This window comes from Trachypithecus francoisi, unplaced genomic scaffold (genome assembly GCF_009764315.1).
Source record: "Trachypithecus francoisi isolate TF-2019V2 unplaced genomic scaffold, Tfra_2.0 Lachesis_group12, whole genome shotgun sequence".
NCBI classification, from domain to species: domain Eukaryota; kingdom Metazoa; phylum Chordata; class Mammalia; order Primates; family Cercopithecidae; genus Trachypithecus; species Trachypithecus francoisi.
The window spans coordinates 112,738,441-112,755,011 of NW_022681457.1; the positions used below are offsets into that span (position 1 = coordinate 112,738,441).

The 16,571-nt window shown below is 54.5% G+C and overlaps 1 protein-coding gene across 9 annotated transcripts; it reads right to left on the reverse strand.

Moving 5' to 3' along the window:
* Positions 1–1,314: 1,314 nt before the first annotated feature.
* AGTRAP (angiotensin II receptor associated protein) lies at positions 1,315–16,460 on the reverse strand. Of its 9 annotated transcripts, none has more exons than XM_033228359.1 (6): positions 16,318–16,435; positions 14,992–15,016; positions 6,497–6,531; positions 4,512–4,617; positions 3,483–3,657; positions 1,315–2,011 (listed from the first exon to the last, which is right to left on the reverse strand). In XM_033228359.1, the coding sequence occupies exons 1-6, from the start codon at positions 16,342–16,344 to the stop codon at positions 1,984–1,986; spliced, it is 396 nt and encodes a 131-aa protein (XP_033084250.1). In that variant the 5' UTR covers positions 16,345–16,435; the 3' UTR covers positions 1,315–1,983. The 9 variants fall into 9 exon arrangements, with proteins under 9 accessions (XP_033084250.1, XP_033084248.1, XP_033084245.1 ...); XM_033228357.1 differs by lacking the exon at positions 14,992–15,016 and adding an exon at positions 9,857–10,085 and having other exon boundaries at positions 6,497–6,654; positions 16,318–16,434; XM_033228354.1 differs by lacking the exon at positions 14,992–15,016 and having other exon boundaries at positions 16,318–16,460.
* Between the last annotated feature and the right edge of the window lie 111 nt (positions 16,461–16,571).

Below are 16,571 nucleotides of genomic sequence, written 5' to 3' on the forward strand. Positions count from 1 at the left end.
ACCTGGACTATTTGACCACACATAAACCCAGGAACAACATATGGCATTGCTGTGAGGTTTGAAAATTCATCCCAATGTCATTCTGCAGTCTGCTTTGTTCACATTTGCAGGGGACCAACGTTAGTAGGAGGTCTGGTTTATCAGCTGTAACTGCTGCACTGTGCTCCATACGATGAAAGGACCGTGGCTTACTGGTCCACTCCCTATAATGAATACTCCCTATAATGAATGGACTGTGGCTCACTGCACCGTACTCCATATGATGAATGGACCGTGGCTTACTGGTCCACTCCCTGTAATGAATACTCCCTATAATGAATGGACTGTGGCTCACTGCACCGTACTCCATACGATGAATGGACCGTGGCTTACTGGTCCATACTCCCTACAATGAAGTCCGTCTCCTGACAGCTAGGCTGTTTCCAGTTTCTTACAACCGCAGCTGCTCCGCAGCCCTCTGCCCGGAGCACAGCCCCTTCCTCACAGCAGCCTTCCTCCCTGGCCCAGAGGCCTGTGTCCCCTTCTTTCAGAGCTCTTGCCTCTGTCTGTAATCCTTCAGGTGTGAAGACTCCTAGGTTGAGAGAGCAGGCTCCCAAGGTCATCACTGCAGCCCCGTCTGCTCGGCACCAGGCAGGTACTAAGCCTCTTTTGACAGATGGACACGAGAATGGTGGGGGTTGTGCACTAGGCCTCGACCCTGTGCCAGAGACAAGCTAGGGTGGCCTGGGAAAGCCCTGGCACTTCGGGCCCAGGGGCAGAAGAGCAAGCTGTGAACCGCCAGACCTGTCCGTGGGGTGGGCCCGGGCCCTGGGGAACTTCTGGATGTGTCAGCCCGTCAGCGGTCACCAGACACAGGGGCCGCCAGGAAGAGGTCGCCCCTGCCTCCTAACCTAGCATTGTCACTGGCCCGAGGAGCAAGTCCACTGCTAACAACTTCACCATCACTGAGGGAGCCCTCCTCACGCCAGGCACCTTACACCTGGAGCAGGCACCAACCCTTTCTAGAAGACACTGAAGGCATGCAGCTAGTAAGTGGCAGAGCAAGATTCTAAACAGTGCCTGCGTCATCTGATTCAGAGAAACGGATGCCCACACACCACACCCACCAGTTTCTCTCTCTGCTGTGGCCTCTGCTAGGCCAGAGTCAGGCACAAGCCCAGCTCAGCCAATGCGCATGCCCGTTTCCTCCCGCCATGACAGATTGGGGCAGCCTAGTGCAGGCTCCACCTGGGAACTGGCAGGAGAAATCTTCCCAGGAACAAGGCCAGGCCCCAGCCCAGCCAGGAGATTGAAAGTGGCTCAAAACACAGCCCATCTATAGAATTCCCCAAACTTTAATGCTGTGGCTCCGAAAAGGGAGGCTGGAGGCTGTGGTGGGTCACAGTGTTGCTGACACCTCTGACCTCCAGCCCTGCATCCCTAGCCACCATGTGACCAGGCAGTGAGAAGCACGGGGCCTCACTCCCATGCCAGACCGCTCCTGGAGCTGAGCAGGACCTGAAGCTCTCAGGGCTTCCACCGAAGCCTGACAAACTCGGGGGAGGCCTCAGGGGGCATCGGTGGTCCTTAAAGGCCTGAGCCTGCCACACTCAGGCAGGACTCAGCTGGGGGCCTCTGTGGTGCGGTAGGAGGTGAAGAGAGACCATGGTTCCAGCCTGGGAACCAGTGGGTGCCCTGAAGGGAGGGGAGGCCTCAGGGAGTTTGGGACAGGAGTGTGCAAGGCACTGGGTGGCCCATAGGGGCTCCTGGCCTCTCAGGGCACTTGGTTCAGGTAACCCCTGAGCTGGAGATACATTCCATCTTAGGTCCAAGAGATGGAGGTCAGGAGCATCCCTAGAACGACCTCCCAGGCACAAGGAAGGCCTGGGGCGGGGCCGGGCACAGTGTGGCTGGCTTCAGTATCCTCGGGCATCTTGACCCCTGCCCTCTGGGACTGCAAAGGGATCTGCGGGCGCCTCCGCTGAGTCAATCGTCTGGTAGGCACTACGGTCCTGAGAAGGTCCAAGGAAACCTGCGTGGCAGGGGACATGGCGGGAAAGAAAAATGAAGGGTGAGAACTCGGAATGTTCGGCTGAGTCCAACCCAAGACCCACCCCCGCCACCCTCGGGCTGGGCATCCTGACATCATGCACAGAGAAAGAGGCAGCAGCCCCAGGCACTCAACCTTTAGCATGTATTATTCATTCAATCCTGCCATATCCCTGTGCAGTGGGTATTTTTATTGTCCCCACTTTACAGATGGGGAAACTGTGGGTCAAGAGATGAACTGACTTGCCCAAGATCACACAGCTCGAAGCTGATGATGCTGGGATCCACGCCTAGGCAGCCGATCCAAAGCCAGGCTCCAGGCCACTGTGCCATGGGCTTCCCCAGGCAGCGAGTGCTCAGGAACCTGGGCAGAGGGACGCCAGCCCCGGGCCCAAGCAGTCCTCTCCAGCTCCCCTCCCAGGCACAAGGATACCACATTACCATATCCAGATGGCCTCAGAGGCTGGGGCTGGGTCCAAGGCAGGGCTCCGAGTACCCCAATGCCTCACTCCCACCCCTACTCTGTACATTCATCCTGAGACCCTGAACAAGTCCCAAGGGATGTGGGCCTCAGTTTCCTCATCTGTCTAATGGGAGAAACATTCTGGCGCCCCTCACCTGGGGCAGGTCCAGGCAGTGCTGACGTCAGCCACTGTGGGCAGCCCCAGGCCATTCCTACCCTCGACCAGCTGGTGGCAGTCGCAGGCCACCTAGGGCATCTCTTCTCAGGAGTGAAAGGTAGAAGGCCACACCCCACCACCTCCCTCCACTCCTCTCAAAGAGAGAGAGAAAGGAAGAGAGAGAGGTGTCAGAGAGCAGGCAAATGGCTCGGCCACCAGCAGAAGGGGTACAGGAGTTCAGAGAGGGCGTGGGAGAGGGCAGGTGTAAGGCTGGGCGAGTGGGGAGGGGCCAGTGGGCAGGGAAAGTACTCCCTGTTCAGGGCTGTCTTCGCTGAGGCTCCCACAGCCTACACTGGCGCGGGCTCTCCCTTGGCCACCTAGCACAGTCTCTGCCTCAAGAGAGGGAAGACCCCACATGGCAGGAAATGGGGTTCCAGTGATGGGCCCCGGTGGGAACACAAAGGAGACCTGTAGGTGCCTGTGGCCCTCAGGATGGAGACAGCCCAGGGCTGCCCCTGGGAACGAAATGATACCCCAAGCTGTGCCTGTGCTCTGGGCTGAGAGAAGGGCCCAGCCTCAGCTTCACAGGAGGAGAAGGTCACAGCAGATCAGGACAACCAGAGGACCCCTGGGCTCCTGTAGCAGAGACTAGGAGCTTGGACCCGTCCAGCCTGGTACAGAGCGCCCATGCCACGCTCTCCCTGCACCTTGAGCCCTGGCCCCATGGGGCAAGGCTGGCTCACTGAGGGAGAGGCTGGGGGCCAGGCAAGGGAGAGACAAGAGTGGGGAGCTGGCTGGAGGTAGTGGCCTCACCAGTGTGGACCAGGAGCTCACCCCCGCGCTCCTGGTACATGTGGTAGACGAAGCAGCAGGAGAGCGGCTTGAGCAGCAAGCTGAGGATGGCCATGCCCGCGCCAAAGCGGCCCGTGTCCGTGAGGCTGGTCCGCGGGTAGAAGATGCTGATGTGCACAATGTCCAGGAAGATGGTGGCCAGCAAGCCACCCAGAAACTGCAAGACACACCACACTGATGAGCACAGCACCCCCGCCGCGCCCCGTGGCTCCCCCACCATATACCGGATGGGAAGCTGTTTCGTGCCCTACTGTGTCCTTGAGTTTTGCTGGAAAACAGATCAAGAAAGCAGGCAGGACCCCGTTGGGAAGCTGCTGGCTGAGACTGCAGTCTGGGGGCAGGGACGCCGGGGGTCTAGGTCTCGGTTCCACCAGAGCCTCCCTCCCCACCCATTTCCCGTCACCTCCAAGGCCACGACGGGCACAAGATTTGGCTCTAGAACCGCCATAGAGGAAGGTTCCTTGGAGTGCACCCAGTCTGTCTCCAACACAAAGAAAATCCCTTTTCAGTCATCCTGAGGCCCTGGACTTGGCTTGAAGAGCCCGTGTGGGAGCGCTCACTGCCCCATGTGCTGACAAGCTCCCCCTGTGGGAGGTTTTGGCGGGGCAGGGTCACCTCTACTTCCTAAAGTGTGGAGTGCCCCCTTGGCCAGGTCTCCCAGCCATAGCCCCTCCCCTAAAAGAGAGCCCCAGAGGCAGGTCACAGGGGATGTTCTGCTGCTTTGGCGAAGTGGCTAATCTGAGGCACCTGTGGGACCCACCCCATGGCTTTCCTTGGGGAGATAATGGCAGACTTGGGGTTCTCCAAGCCAGACAAGAGCAGCAGGCTGGGCTCCTGAAGACAGGCATGGGCCGGAGCCCAGGAGGCTGATGAACAAGGCTTTAGACAATGGGAAGTGGCAGCCCAAGGAAGAGGGGGAAGATTGGGACGGGATGGGGTGGCAGAACCAGGCTGTGTTTCACCCTGTGCTGCGGCCCCCTACCCTGCTGCCTCTCCCCGACCCTGGCTCACCATGCTTATGGCGTCGATGGAGTCCCGCTGAGCCACAGCCCACACACCCAAGGCCAGGATAGTGAAGTTGGCCCAGGCATAGGAGCCCGAGAATACAATGCAGCCCCTGTAGGAAGAGGTAGCTCAGTCCTGTCAGGCGGCCACTACCCCGCAGGTCACCTCCCTCCTGCTCCGGGGTCTCAGGGCCTCCTCCCAGAACACACCATAGTCTTTGAGGCCACTCGGCTGTGCCAGCAAATCCTATGGGCTCTGCCTCCCACCCAGACCCTGGATCTGGCTGTGTCCCTGTAGATCCAAAGCACCTCCCTCTCCTGCCAGATGACAGCCGCAGCCACCCTGTGCCAGTGTCCTGACTGCCACTCTGTTCTCTAAACAGCAACCCATAATGTAGTCAGATGCTGTCACTCCTCTGCTAAAAATCCTCCAACAGTTTTCTATCCCATTTAGAATAAAATGCAGACTCTTCACCAGGACCTAAGGGGCCCGTGGGATCCCGGACACAGCCCCGCCCTTGCTGACCTCCCAGCCACTGCCCTGTGTGGCGGGCGCCCTCTACCCTGACACCTGGTCCTCCTTTTGTCATTCAGTGGCAACTTGAATGTTCACCCTGAGACTCCTTCCCTCACCCATCAGTGCTAAGTACAACCTTGTCATTTTCCTAACACAAGCCCCGCCCTATTATCTTTTTTAGGGTATTGCTACTAACTGACATTGTTGACTTACTTGTTTGCTTGTCAATCCAATCAAAATCATAGTGAACACAGATCACTTGCTAGTACCTGGCATGGTTCTAACTGCTTTAAATTAACTAATTTATGTGCATTTATATTAACAACCCTAGGAAGGCAGTATTACTGTTATCCTTACTTTAGAGAAGGAAACTGAGGCACAGAGAGGTTAAGTAACTTGCCCAAGGTCACACAGCTGCTGAGCAGTGGGGCTGGGATTTGGAGTCTGGCTGGAGAGGCCATGCTCTTGCTCACCCTGCTGTGCTGCAAAGACGACTCAGGAGGACAGGGACCAAGTCTACCTCGTTTATTACCAATGCTTCTAGATTTATAGGACATTCACTGAAGTGTAACATGCAGAAGACATTTACAAGGCAGGTGTGAAGTGCCATTTGGTTCAATACGTCTTTGAATAAACCATCTTATCTTTTGCTTTTTTTTTTTTTTTTTTTTTTGAGACGGAGTCTCGCTCTGTCGCCCAGGCTGCAGTGGCCGGATCTCAGCTCACTGCAAGCTCCGCCTCCCGGGTTTACGCCATTCTCTCGCCTCAGCCTGCCGAGTAGCTGGGACTACAGGCGCCCGCCATCTCGCCCGGCTAATTTTTTGTATATTTTTAGTAGAGACGGGGTTTCACCGTGTTAGCCAGGATGGTCTCGATCTCCTGACCTCGTGATCCGCCCGTCTCGGCCTCCCAAAGTGCTGGGATTACAGGCTTGAGCCACCGCGCCCGGCCATCTTTTGCTTTTAAGAAAGCAGGTGCCTGGGTCCCAGCCCAGAATCACCAACTCAGAATCTTGGGGAAGTGTGACTAAGAAATCTGTGTTTTTGGCCCTGCTTCTCAAGGCCATGAACCATGATGGCCACTGTTCCTGTTACTCACAGCTGTTGCCCTGTGCGTTGCACTTCGAAGTTTACAAAGTGCACATGTGAGCTCAGGGGTTTCCAGTCTTGGTTTGGCAGAGAAATGTCTCCAGAAGCTCAACAGATTAAAAGAGATGGTAAAGGTGAAAATCAAGCTGCAATGCTGAGGCCTCACTGCGGGGCAGGCCCTGGGGAGCTCTGATGAGCACTCTTCCTTGTCTCCCTCCCAGCTCCTGCAGGGTGTGCAATCCTTATGCCTATTGTGCAGATGACCTGAGAGGCACAGCTGTTTGGCCCAAAGTGACCTGGCTAAAACATGGCAGAACCAGGACCTGACCCGGCTGACACAGACCCTGAGACCGCAGGAGACACGGAGATACCCACAGAGTCACTTACCAGGTTGTCAGCAGCCAGTGACCTAGGAGAATCACCTGTGGTACGACAAGGAGGGGAGAAGAGACCTGTGAACATGACCACCACAGGGCAGGAAAGCATCGGGTGCAGAAAACACAGGAGGCCCCCGCACCTGGCACCTCTGAGGGCCTCAGAAATGTCTGTTGAAAAGACAAACCAGCAACTGCAGGTGGCCCAGGAGTGACGGAGGAGGAAGAAAGCAGGCCAGGTCAGGGAGGGGCCACTTCATGCCTTTACTGACACCCACGCCCCTTCCAAGAGTCAGAGGCGTGTGAACCAGAGCAACTCCATCTTGAATAGGAGCTGGGTAAAATAAGGCTGAGACCTAGTGGGCCGCATTCCCAGATGGTGAAGGCATTCTAAGTCACAGGATGAGATAGGAGGTCAGCACAAGGTGCGGGTCATAAAGACCTTGCTGACAAAACGGGTTCCAGTAAAGAAGCTGGCTAAAACCCACCCAAATCAAGATGGCCACAAGAGTCAACTCTGGTCGTCCTCACTGCTACACTTCCACCAGCGTCATGACAGTTTACAACTGCCATGGCAACGTCACAAAGTTACCCTGTATGGTCTAAAAAGGGGAGGCATGAAGAATCCACCCCTAGGTTAGCGTATTATCAAGAAATAACTATAAAAATGGGCAACCGGGCTGGGCGTGGTGGCTCACGCTTGTAATCCCGGCACTTTGGGAGGCTGAGGCGGGTGGATCACCTGAGGTCAAGAGTTCAGGACCAGCCCGGCCAACATGATGAAACCCTGTCTCTACTAAAAAATATAAAAATTAGCCAGGCATGGTGGTGTGCACCTGTAATCCCAGCTACTCAGGAGGCTGAGACAGAAGAATTGCTTTAACCTGGGAGATGGAGGTTGCAGTGAGCCGATATTGTGCCATTGCACTCCAGCCTGGGGGACAAGAGCGAAACTCCATCTCAAAGATAAACAAACAAACAAACAAATTAATTAAAAAATAAAAGGGCAAGCAGCAGCCCTCAGGGCTGCTCTGTCTGTGGAGCAGCCGTTCTTTTATTCTTTTACTTTCTTAATAAACTTGCTTTCACTTTACTCTATGGACTCGCCCTGAATTCTTTCTTGTGCGAGATCCAAGAACCCTCTCTTGGGTTCTGGATCAGGACCCCCTTTCCTGTAACACAAGGGCGGGAGGCTCCTTTGTGGAATGCAGGGAGTCTGCTCTGAAATCAGAAGAGGCAGAGTGGTGGGGGTGGGGGCTCACATGAGGGTGATTTCTTGGGACACTGGAGCTGGGGCATTGTGCAGGGGCAGAGGGGAAAGCAGCTGTTGTGGCTGGAGAAAGCCAGCAAAGGGAGGGTGGCTGGGGACAGGTAGGGGGGCCTGAGGGTCTTGGGAAGGAGCGTGGGCTTCATGCCAAGTGCAATGAGGGACGCCACTGAGACTTTTCTACAGGGAGATAGCTCAGTATGCCCTACGGTGAGGAAAAACAACAACAACAAAAATCCCTCTGGCTATTTTTCTGGATTTCTGCAATATTCTACTTTTTTCTTTTTTAATTTTGAGACAAGGTCTTGCTCTGTGGGTCAGGCTGGAGTTCAGTGGCACCATCACAGCTCACTGCAGCCTCGAACTCCTGGGCTTAAGTGATCTTCCTGCTTCAGCCTCCCCAGTAGCTGGGACTACAAGTGTGTACCACCACGCCCAGCAATTTTTTTTTTTTTTGGTAGAGACGAGGTCTCCCTATGTTAACTAGGCTAGTCTCAAATTCCTGGGCTCAAGCAATCCACCCACCTTGGTCTCCCAAAGTGCTGGGATTATAGGCAGGAGCCACTGCACCTGACTACAATATTTTACCCTTTCTAATGCCCTCTATGTCCTTAAAATAACAGCCTCCTCTCCTGGAACTGGTCTCTACTCCAGGATATCAACAAGGCCCTGACTGGAAAGCACATAAAAAAAGGGCAGATGGGCCTGGGCTAGTGGCTCATGCCTGTAATCCCAGCACTTTGGGAGGCCAAGGCAGGCAGATCACTTGAGGTCAGGAGTTCGAGACCAGCCTGGCCAACATGGTGAAACCCCATCTCTACTAAAAATACAGAAATTAGCTAGGCATGGTGGTGGGCACCTGTAATCCCAGCTACTCCAGAAGTTGAGGCATGAAAATTGCTTGAACCTGGGAGGCAGAGGTTGCAGGGAGCCCAGATCAGGCCACTGCATTCCAGCCTGGGCAACAGAGTGAGACTCCATCTCAAAAAAAAATAAAAGCAGATGCCTCGGGAGGGCAGGCAGCTGCAGCAAGAGCTTCCAAAGAGAAGGGACCCGGGTTGAGCACAAAGTATGAGCGGGGCTCAGCCAAGCCAAGGTGGGGCCGAGCCCCAGGCCCTGCGTGGGTGGCGGTGACCGTGGAGATGGTTGAGGTGGGGTGGGGTGGCACAGAGATTTTTGGGAGGCCGGAAGCCCCAAATTGGAAGCTTCAACAGGCCTGGTGGTCAATGAGGGCCCTAGAAGAAGCTTACTCAAGGGATCGAGGGGTCAGGCTGGGAGAGAAGCCACCTGCCTGGGGCAGAGGCAGCGTGCTGGCACAGACATGGGCAAGGTTTGGAAGAAGGCCGGGGTTTCCGGCCTGGGTGGAAAGGCAGAAGGAGCCCTCACCACCTGCAAAAAAGAACTCCGGGCCGGCTCTGGCGGCTCACGCCTGTAATCCCAACACGTTAGGAGGACTCCGGGCCGGCTCCGGTGGCTCACGCCTGTAATCCCAACACGTTAGGAGGCTGAGGGGGAAGACTGCTAGAGCCCAGGAGTTCGAGAACAACCTGGCCAACAAAGTAAGACCCCATCTCTACAAAAAATCAAAAAATTAGCCAGGCATGGTGGAGTACGCCTATAGTCCCAGCTACTTCGGAGGCTGAGGTGGGAGAATCACTTGAGCCAGTGAGGTCGAGTATGCAGTGAGTGAAGATCGTGCCACTGCTCTACAGCCTGGGGGACAGAGGAAGGAAGGAAGGAAGGAAGGAAGGAAGGAAGGGAGGGAGGGAGGGGAAGGAAAATGGGAAGGGGAAGGGAAAGGGAAGGGGAAGGGAAAGGAAGGAAAGAAAGGAAAGAGGGAAAGAAAGAAAAGAAAGTAAGACAAACTCACTCTGGCAGAGGAGAAAAAAACATTTCTAGAAGAGTTACTCTTGACCACACACCAACTATGTGCCAGGCCCTATGCCAACCGTCTCACGTGACCTTATCTGGACCTCACAGCAGCCTCTGGAACAGATACTATTATTCCCATTTCACAGATGAGAAAACAAGACTCAGAGATAAATTATGTTGAACAAGACTCCACAGGTAGCAAGTGGCAAAACTGGAATGAAATTTCAAACTCGCCTCCAAAACCAGTGCACTCAACCTCCCCGCTGGGGGCGCGGGCCTTCAGCTGGGAACGGTGTTGGCTTGTGAGAAAGGTTCACACATGGGGGCAGATGGAATCCAGAGCTGGAGGCTGAGATACTTCACCTTCCCCTCCAGGACCGGGGCCAGAGTGAACCACAAGGCGCCTGGCTCTGTGGCCCAAAAGAAATTCCTCTCCCAGCTCCAAAAGACTAGGAACATAATTCTGTAAGGACCGATGCACAGAACTTTAAGAAGATCTCGAGACTCTGACCAGGCTGAGTAGTGTGTTTACAGGAGACGAGCTCTAGAAGGAATCCTCGCCATCACCTCACCTACCTTCGTCTACTATTGGGCACTCCCTACGTGCTAGGTGCCATTCTAAGTGCTTTCTGTATATACAAGCACTAAATCCTCACAATCCTCTGAGGTCTTATTATCCCCATTTTACAGCTGAGAAAACTGAGGTTCAGAAGGAAGTCACTTGCCCAAGGTCACAGAGCAGGCCAATGGCAGAGCCAGGACTCAGACCTACACTGTGTTGTCCAGCCATCAGGCCTCTCCCCATTACAAAGATGGGGAAACTGAGGCGGGAAGGTATAGTTTTCCATGGATTTCAATTCCCAGGGGCTTGAAGTGATCAAATGGTGTTAAGTTTCTTAAACATTTAGTGTCACCCAGCATCACTGGCACCTGCTTTTCATCCACCCTGGGGAGTCAGAGGTGTGCAGAGAAGACTTGGAGCTGCACTCTCAGGACTGACATTGCTAACCAGGTACTCTGCCCTAGCAATGGAGGTGCAGTGAACCCTCATCCTGAAGGAAAGCTATAGCAAACTAAAGGGCACCTGATTGAACAGCAGGGAGGCTGGGAGGGTGGGGAGGTCAGGGGCTTCTCTGAGGAAGGGATGGAGGAGGCAGAAGGGGAAGAAGAGCATTTTGAGCAGGAGAGACGGCACCCACACAGGCTCTGTGGCAGAAGGGGGGCATGGAACTTTCTGGAAACTGAACAGAATCCAGTGTGGCTGGAGTGGAAGGCGAGGGGAGTGGAGGAGGGAGGGACGGGAAGTTGGGGGCAGGCAGGGCTGGGCATGAGGATGATTCTTATCTTCAGAGCTAACTGCTGTCTCCTCTATCTGATAGTAAACCCTGGACCATAGACAGAAAGGAACTCACTCAGGGCCACACCACACAGTCAGCCACAGTGGTCCCAACATCAAGCTTTTGGACTTAAAGAAGACACCGAGGAAAGAGACAGAGGGGAGGCAGCTCCCATCACCCCTTTCCTCCCCAAAATCGACACCTAACTCTTCCCACTCTGGGCTTGTTTTGGAAATGATCTTCATTTTCAATGCTCTGGCTCCTATGCCTAGACTGTGCACACAAAAGGTCTTTAATAAATGGGCCCTGCAGAGCCCTGGATTATTCTAGAGAGGATGCAGTTAGCATGAAAGGCTGAGTCCTACGGGGGCCGCTGATCTGCAGGGCACCCCAAGGGTCATGCTTACAACCTGTGAGATAAAGACCTTCCAGCGCTGGAAGGGCCTGTAGTACACAGTGGGCACCCAGCTGGGTCCACACCTCTGCCATCTCTGTTAGGGAAGAAGACAATGTAACCTGGAAATACTGCAGATCCTTGGAACACACACAGTCCCCTCTGCGTGACATCACTTTGGTTTGATAAACATGAAGAAAGTTAGCACCATGTGCTTCTCTTAAGTCCCTGGGAAAAGAAATGTCCAGAAGCCTAAGCCTCCCCTGCCTCAGTTTCCTCATCTTTGTAACAGAAGGACACCCAGAGAGGCCTTCATGTGCAGGAAGGCTCCAGGGAGAAACTGAGCCAAACGGGCCCTGCCCTTCCTGGCAGCCCAGGGAAAGAGGGGCCAGTAACTGTCGGGACAAAAGCACTGTCTACTGGCCCTGGGGGAGCTTCCTGGTAGCCAAAGAGACACAGGTTTCTCAGGTACTGCCTGAAAGAGGAGCTGGAAGCAGGGGAGGGACCTGAGCTAAATGGGTGGCAGGGCCAGGATCTTTCCCAGTTGAGCAGGAAAGACGGACCTAAGCCCCTGGACTCTCACTACAGTGCTCAGCCCAGGGGAGGCCACCCAGCTCTTTCCCAGACAGGGGTCCATGGGCCAAGGCAGCAGAGGGTCCCAGGATGCTATGTTGGAACAGAAGACCTGGGTGCTGGTCCACGCACCAAGGCCTCAGGCTCCCTTCTGCGAAATGGAGGCAGTACCCATTTGTCCTATGGGGTGCCCCAACTGCCAGAGACAAGCATCTATCTGGACGGTCACGTAAGTATCCGTTTACTAACTGTTAAATACCTATGTGGGACAGGGATCCTGTATCGTCAACAAGAGCAGCAACTCCTGCTACTGACAAGCACCTGCCTGCCATGCGTCTAACCTGCGCTGCACCTAACTCATGTCATCCGTGTAACTGTATGGGGTAGAACTGAGGCTCTGAGAGATTAAGTAAATTGGCCCATATTCATAAAGCTTACAAACAACAAAGCCCAGACACAAATGTCAGAATCGATCTATCAGGGCCGGGCGCGGTGGCTCAAGCCTGTAATCCCAGCACTTTGGGAGGCCGAGACGGGCGGATCACGAGGTCAGGAGATCGAGACCATCCTGGCTACACGGTGAAACCCCGTCTCTACTAAAAATACAAAAAACTAGCCGGGCGAGGTGGTGGCGCCTGTAGTCCCAGCTACTCGGGAGGCTGAGGCCGGAGAATGGCGTAAACCCGGAGGCGGAGCTTGCAGTGAGCTGAGATCCGGCCACTGCACTCCAGCCTGGGCGACAGAGCAAGACTCCGTCTCAAAAAAAAAAAAAAAAAAAAAAAAAGAATCGATCTATCTAGCCGGAGGTTTGTCTGTTTTATGAAACAGAGTCTTGCTCTGTCGCCCAGGCTGGGAGTGCAGTGGTGCGATCTCAACTCACTGCAACCTCTGTCTCCCAGGTTCAAGTGATCCTCGGGGCCTCAGCCTCCTGAGTAGCTGGGACTACAGGCGAGCACCACCACACCTGGCTAATTTTTGTATTTTTAGTAGAGGTGGGGTTACATCATGTTGGCCAGGCTGGTCTCGAACTCCTGACCTCAAGTGATCCACCTGCCTGGGTCTCTCAAAGTGCTGGGATTACAGGCGTGAGCCACCACACCTGGCCCAGCCTGAATTTGTAGCCCTAATTCTAGACTACCTCCTGGACCATGGGATCCATCATCCTAGGAGGTAGGGACTGTATTTATCTTCTTTTTACAAGGAAGAAATTGATATTGAGAGAGTTCAGAAACCTACTTAAGGTCACACAGAAACCTACTCAAGACCTTGAATGCAGACCTGCCTGCCCACAAAGTCTGTGTTCTGTCCACTGTGCTACACCGTCAGGATCTCGAAGAGCCGTAGAGGGCGGATGGAAATAAGGAAGCCTAACCCGGAGAAGGAAAGGTTGAAGAGAAACCAACTGGGCATGAAGACCAAGACTTCAACCCTTTGTTTGCCACTAGAGGACCCATGGCGGGGTAGGACTTTCCAGAAATGGAACATACTCCTACCAGTCCTGTGCAAACACTTGGTGGCCCATTACATGCGCTAGTGAGATCCCCCAGGGTGGCCGGGGCCCCGGGACACCAGTCAGGGCTGCCACAGATGGGAGGCAGAGTCGTGCAGCGGTTAACTTCGTGGGTGCTGGAGGCAAACAGGTGGATCTGATCCTGGCTCCATGACTTCAGAACCTAATGACCTTGGGCAAGTCACCTGACCTCTCAGAACAGCTGTTTGCTCTTCTGTAAAGCAGGGCAATAATGCCTTATTCAGTGTTGTTGTGTGGATCCAATGGTACAGGGAGGTGGAGAGGTGTGGAAAGCGCTCCACACAGTGCCTGTCAGGAAGTCAGCCCTGCATCCCTCATTACTGAGTTCATTATTGAGTTCTTAACCCTAATGCTACACTACCTACTAGACCAATGGATCCTCCTCCCAAGGTCCTCTTCCCACGAGACCTCTGAACCCAAGTCCAGTCCTTTCTAAGCTCATCACAATGTCATTCTTTTTCTTTCTTTCTTTTTTTTTTTTTTTGAGACGGAGTCTCGCTCTGTCGCCCAGGCTGGAGTGCAGTGGCACGATCTCAGCTTGCTGCAAGCTATGCCTTCCGGGTTCAGGCCATTCTCCTGCCTCAGCCACCTGAGTAGCTGGGACTACAGGTGCCCACCACCATGCCCGGCTCATTTTGTTTTTGTATTTTTAGTAGAGACGGGGTTTCACCGTGTTAGCCAGGATGGTCTTGATCTCCTGACCTCGTGATCGGCCCACCTCAGCCTCCCAAAGTGCTGGGATTACAGGAGTGAGCCACCATACCTGGCCCACAATGTCATTCTTACATGGACAAGGCTCAGTCAGGGGCTGCCCTTTGTGCAAAGGGCCTAGGGCAGCTGTTTCTTCTCACCTGGCACCACTACCCACTCTGGTTGAGCTGGGCAGAAGCGGGCACTCAGCCCTTGCCCAAGGAATATACAAAATGAGGGAGTGCAGGCCGCAGGGAGCAGTTCCCCACCTCCTGAAGGGCTCTGATCTCAGAACATCCCCTAAGTGCCTGCAAGCAAGGAGTCAACAGCTGCTCTCCACAGGACAGCCAGATTCAGCAAACAAAAATACAGAACACCCAGTTAATTTCCAATATGAAATCATGAATAATTTGTTAACATGTTCCACATACTGCCTGAGACTTACTGCCTGAAATTCAAATTCACCTGGATCTCCTGTACCTGACCTGGCAACCCTGACCCCTCAGGGCCACCCAGCACTTAGTTTTCTCTGACTGGTAGTGGCTAACACCCTTGGAGAGGGCGGATCTTGTTTGCCAAGTCAAGGGGAGGACCAGCCTTTTCATCCTGGCTGAGCTGCCCAGCATAGCTCATACCTGTGGATGCTCTTAGCCTGTCAGGCCTAAAAAGTTGCTCAAAAAAGCCCCTAAGAGACTAAGCCTTCCCAAAAGACAGAAACAGCCAAGGTTAAAGTCAGCCCTAACTAAGCTGGTACCCCAGAAAGGACCTGGCCCTGGAGTCTGAGCCCTATGGGTTCAAATTGTGATTACTGCCCCTTACTCCCTGTGGGACCTTGGCAACTTACCTGGTCTAAGCTGAAGTTTGCTTATCTGTAAAAAGATGACCACATCAGCTTTCTCATAAGGTTGCCTTGATTATATAACCTGGCACACCACAGAAGCCCATAAATGAGAGCTCTATCCGTCCCACGGCCCTCACCTGATCCTCTCTCAGCAATTATTTTAAGCAAATCTCTCATCAGAGAAAAGGCAGTTGGTGTTAACCCCACATTGCCTGGAATAGAGCAACACACTTTGGTTGCTGTCACGTAAATTTCTTTCCAGCTGAACGTTCCACCCAAGCCCATTCCCCCTGCTCCAGCCATGTCTCCCCACTACGGTTGACTGGAAGCTTCAGGAAGGTTTGCTGAAGCAAGTATGATTAAGAAGGGAAAGGGGCCCACGGCAAGTCAGCAGAGATGTTGTGTAATAATAAAGTGTATTAAGCCATTGTTTTGTAACCATCTATCTCTCAGGTTCCTTTAAACTGCCAGACACCAACAGGGAGCTAAATGCTTTGTCATTTATGAGTAAGAGGACATTCCTAGATATTGCCTCAAAGGAGGCTGCACTAAGACCCAAAATGGCCGGTTTGATCCAAGGTCCACACCTTCCTGACCAAAGCTAAAGCCCCTAGCCCCTCTAATGCAAACGGAGCCCAGACACGTGGGCGGCGGGGCTGGGTGGGGAAAAAAAGAAGAACAGCCGCTGGCACCCAGACCCGCTGGCACCGTTCCTGTGTGAAGACACCACAGGAAGCCCTGCAACGTTTTCCCCAGTGCACAAAGTTGGGGTTTTCTGCTTTTAAGTACTTTCTGTGGGAGTTTGTGCTTCTTAATTATGAAATAAGGGCGCTGGACGTGTAAACTTTATAAAACCAATTGCTTGGGAACATCTGATTTCCTGAACCCGACTTAGCAAATAAGGAGGCTCCTGGGACGGTGCTGGGACCCGGGGGCAGGCCCAGTCCCTGATCCCGCGCGGGGGAGGTGAGCCGCCTCCAAGCCCCTCCCGCGCGCCTTCCTCCTCCTCCAGGGGAATTCTGGGCGTGCAGGCAACAGCAATCCTGGGACCAGCGCTGCCTGCTGGAGGGTCTGAGTCCGGGAAGGGGCGGCCCTTGCCCTCCCCTGCCACCTCCAACGGCCCCTCTGCGTCGCCCTGCTGGCCTGTGCCTGAGTCACTCTCCCTGCTGTGGCCTGCCTGCCCACCTCCTTCTTGCGTGGGGTCTGTACCTTCCCTTCCTCCCTCCCATCCCTCTTTCCCACAAACTCCCGGTCCTCCCACCTTCCTGGAAAATGCAAATGTCCCACCACCTCCCGCAAAGGGGACCCCCATCCCCAGCCCGTTGCCACCTTCAGGTTCACAGCAGGAAGCTCCATCCCGACCCAGGCCGAGGGCACCTGCGCGGCAGCCGCGGGGGCTCCTGGGCTCCGAACTCGGGGAACAAACTTGCCCGGCCCCGCCCCGCCCCGCCCTTTGCGGCGACTCCAACCCCAGCGCCACTCGGGACCACGTGAAGCGGGCTGGAGCGGATCACGTGACCGTCGCTCGGTTGCTACGAGACGGCGTCGGCAGGCGCGCCTTCCGCCAAGCTCCAGGCTCCTGC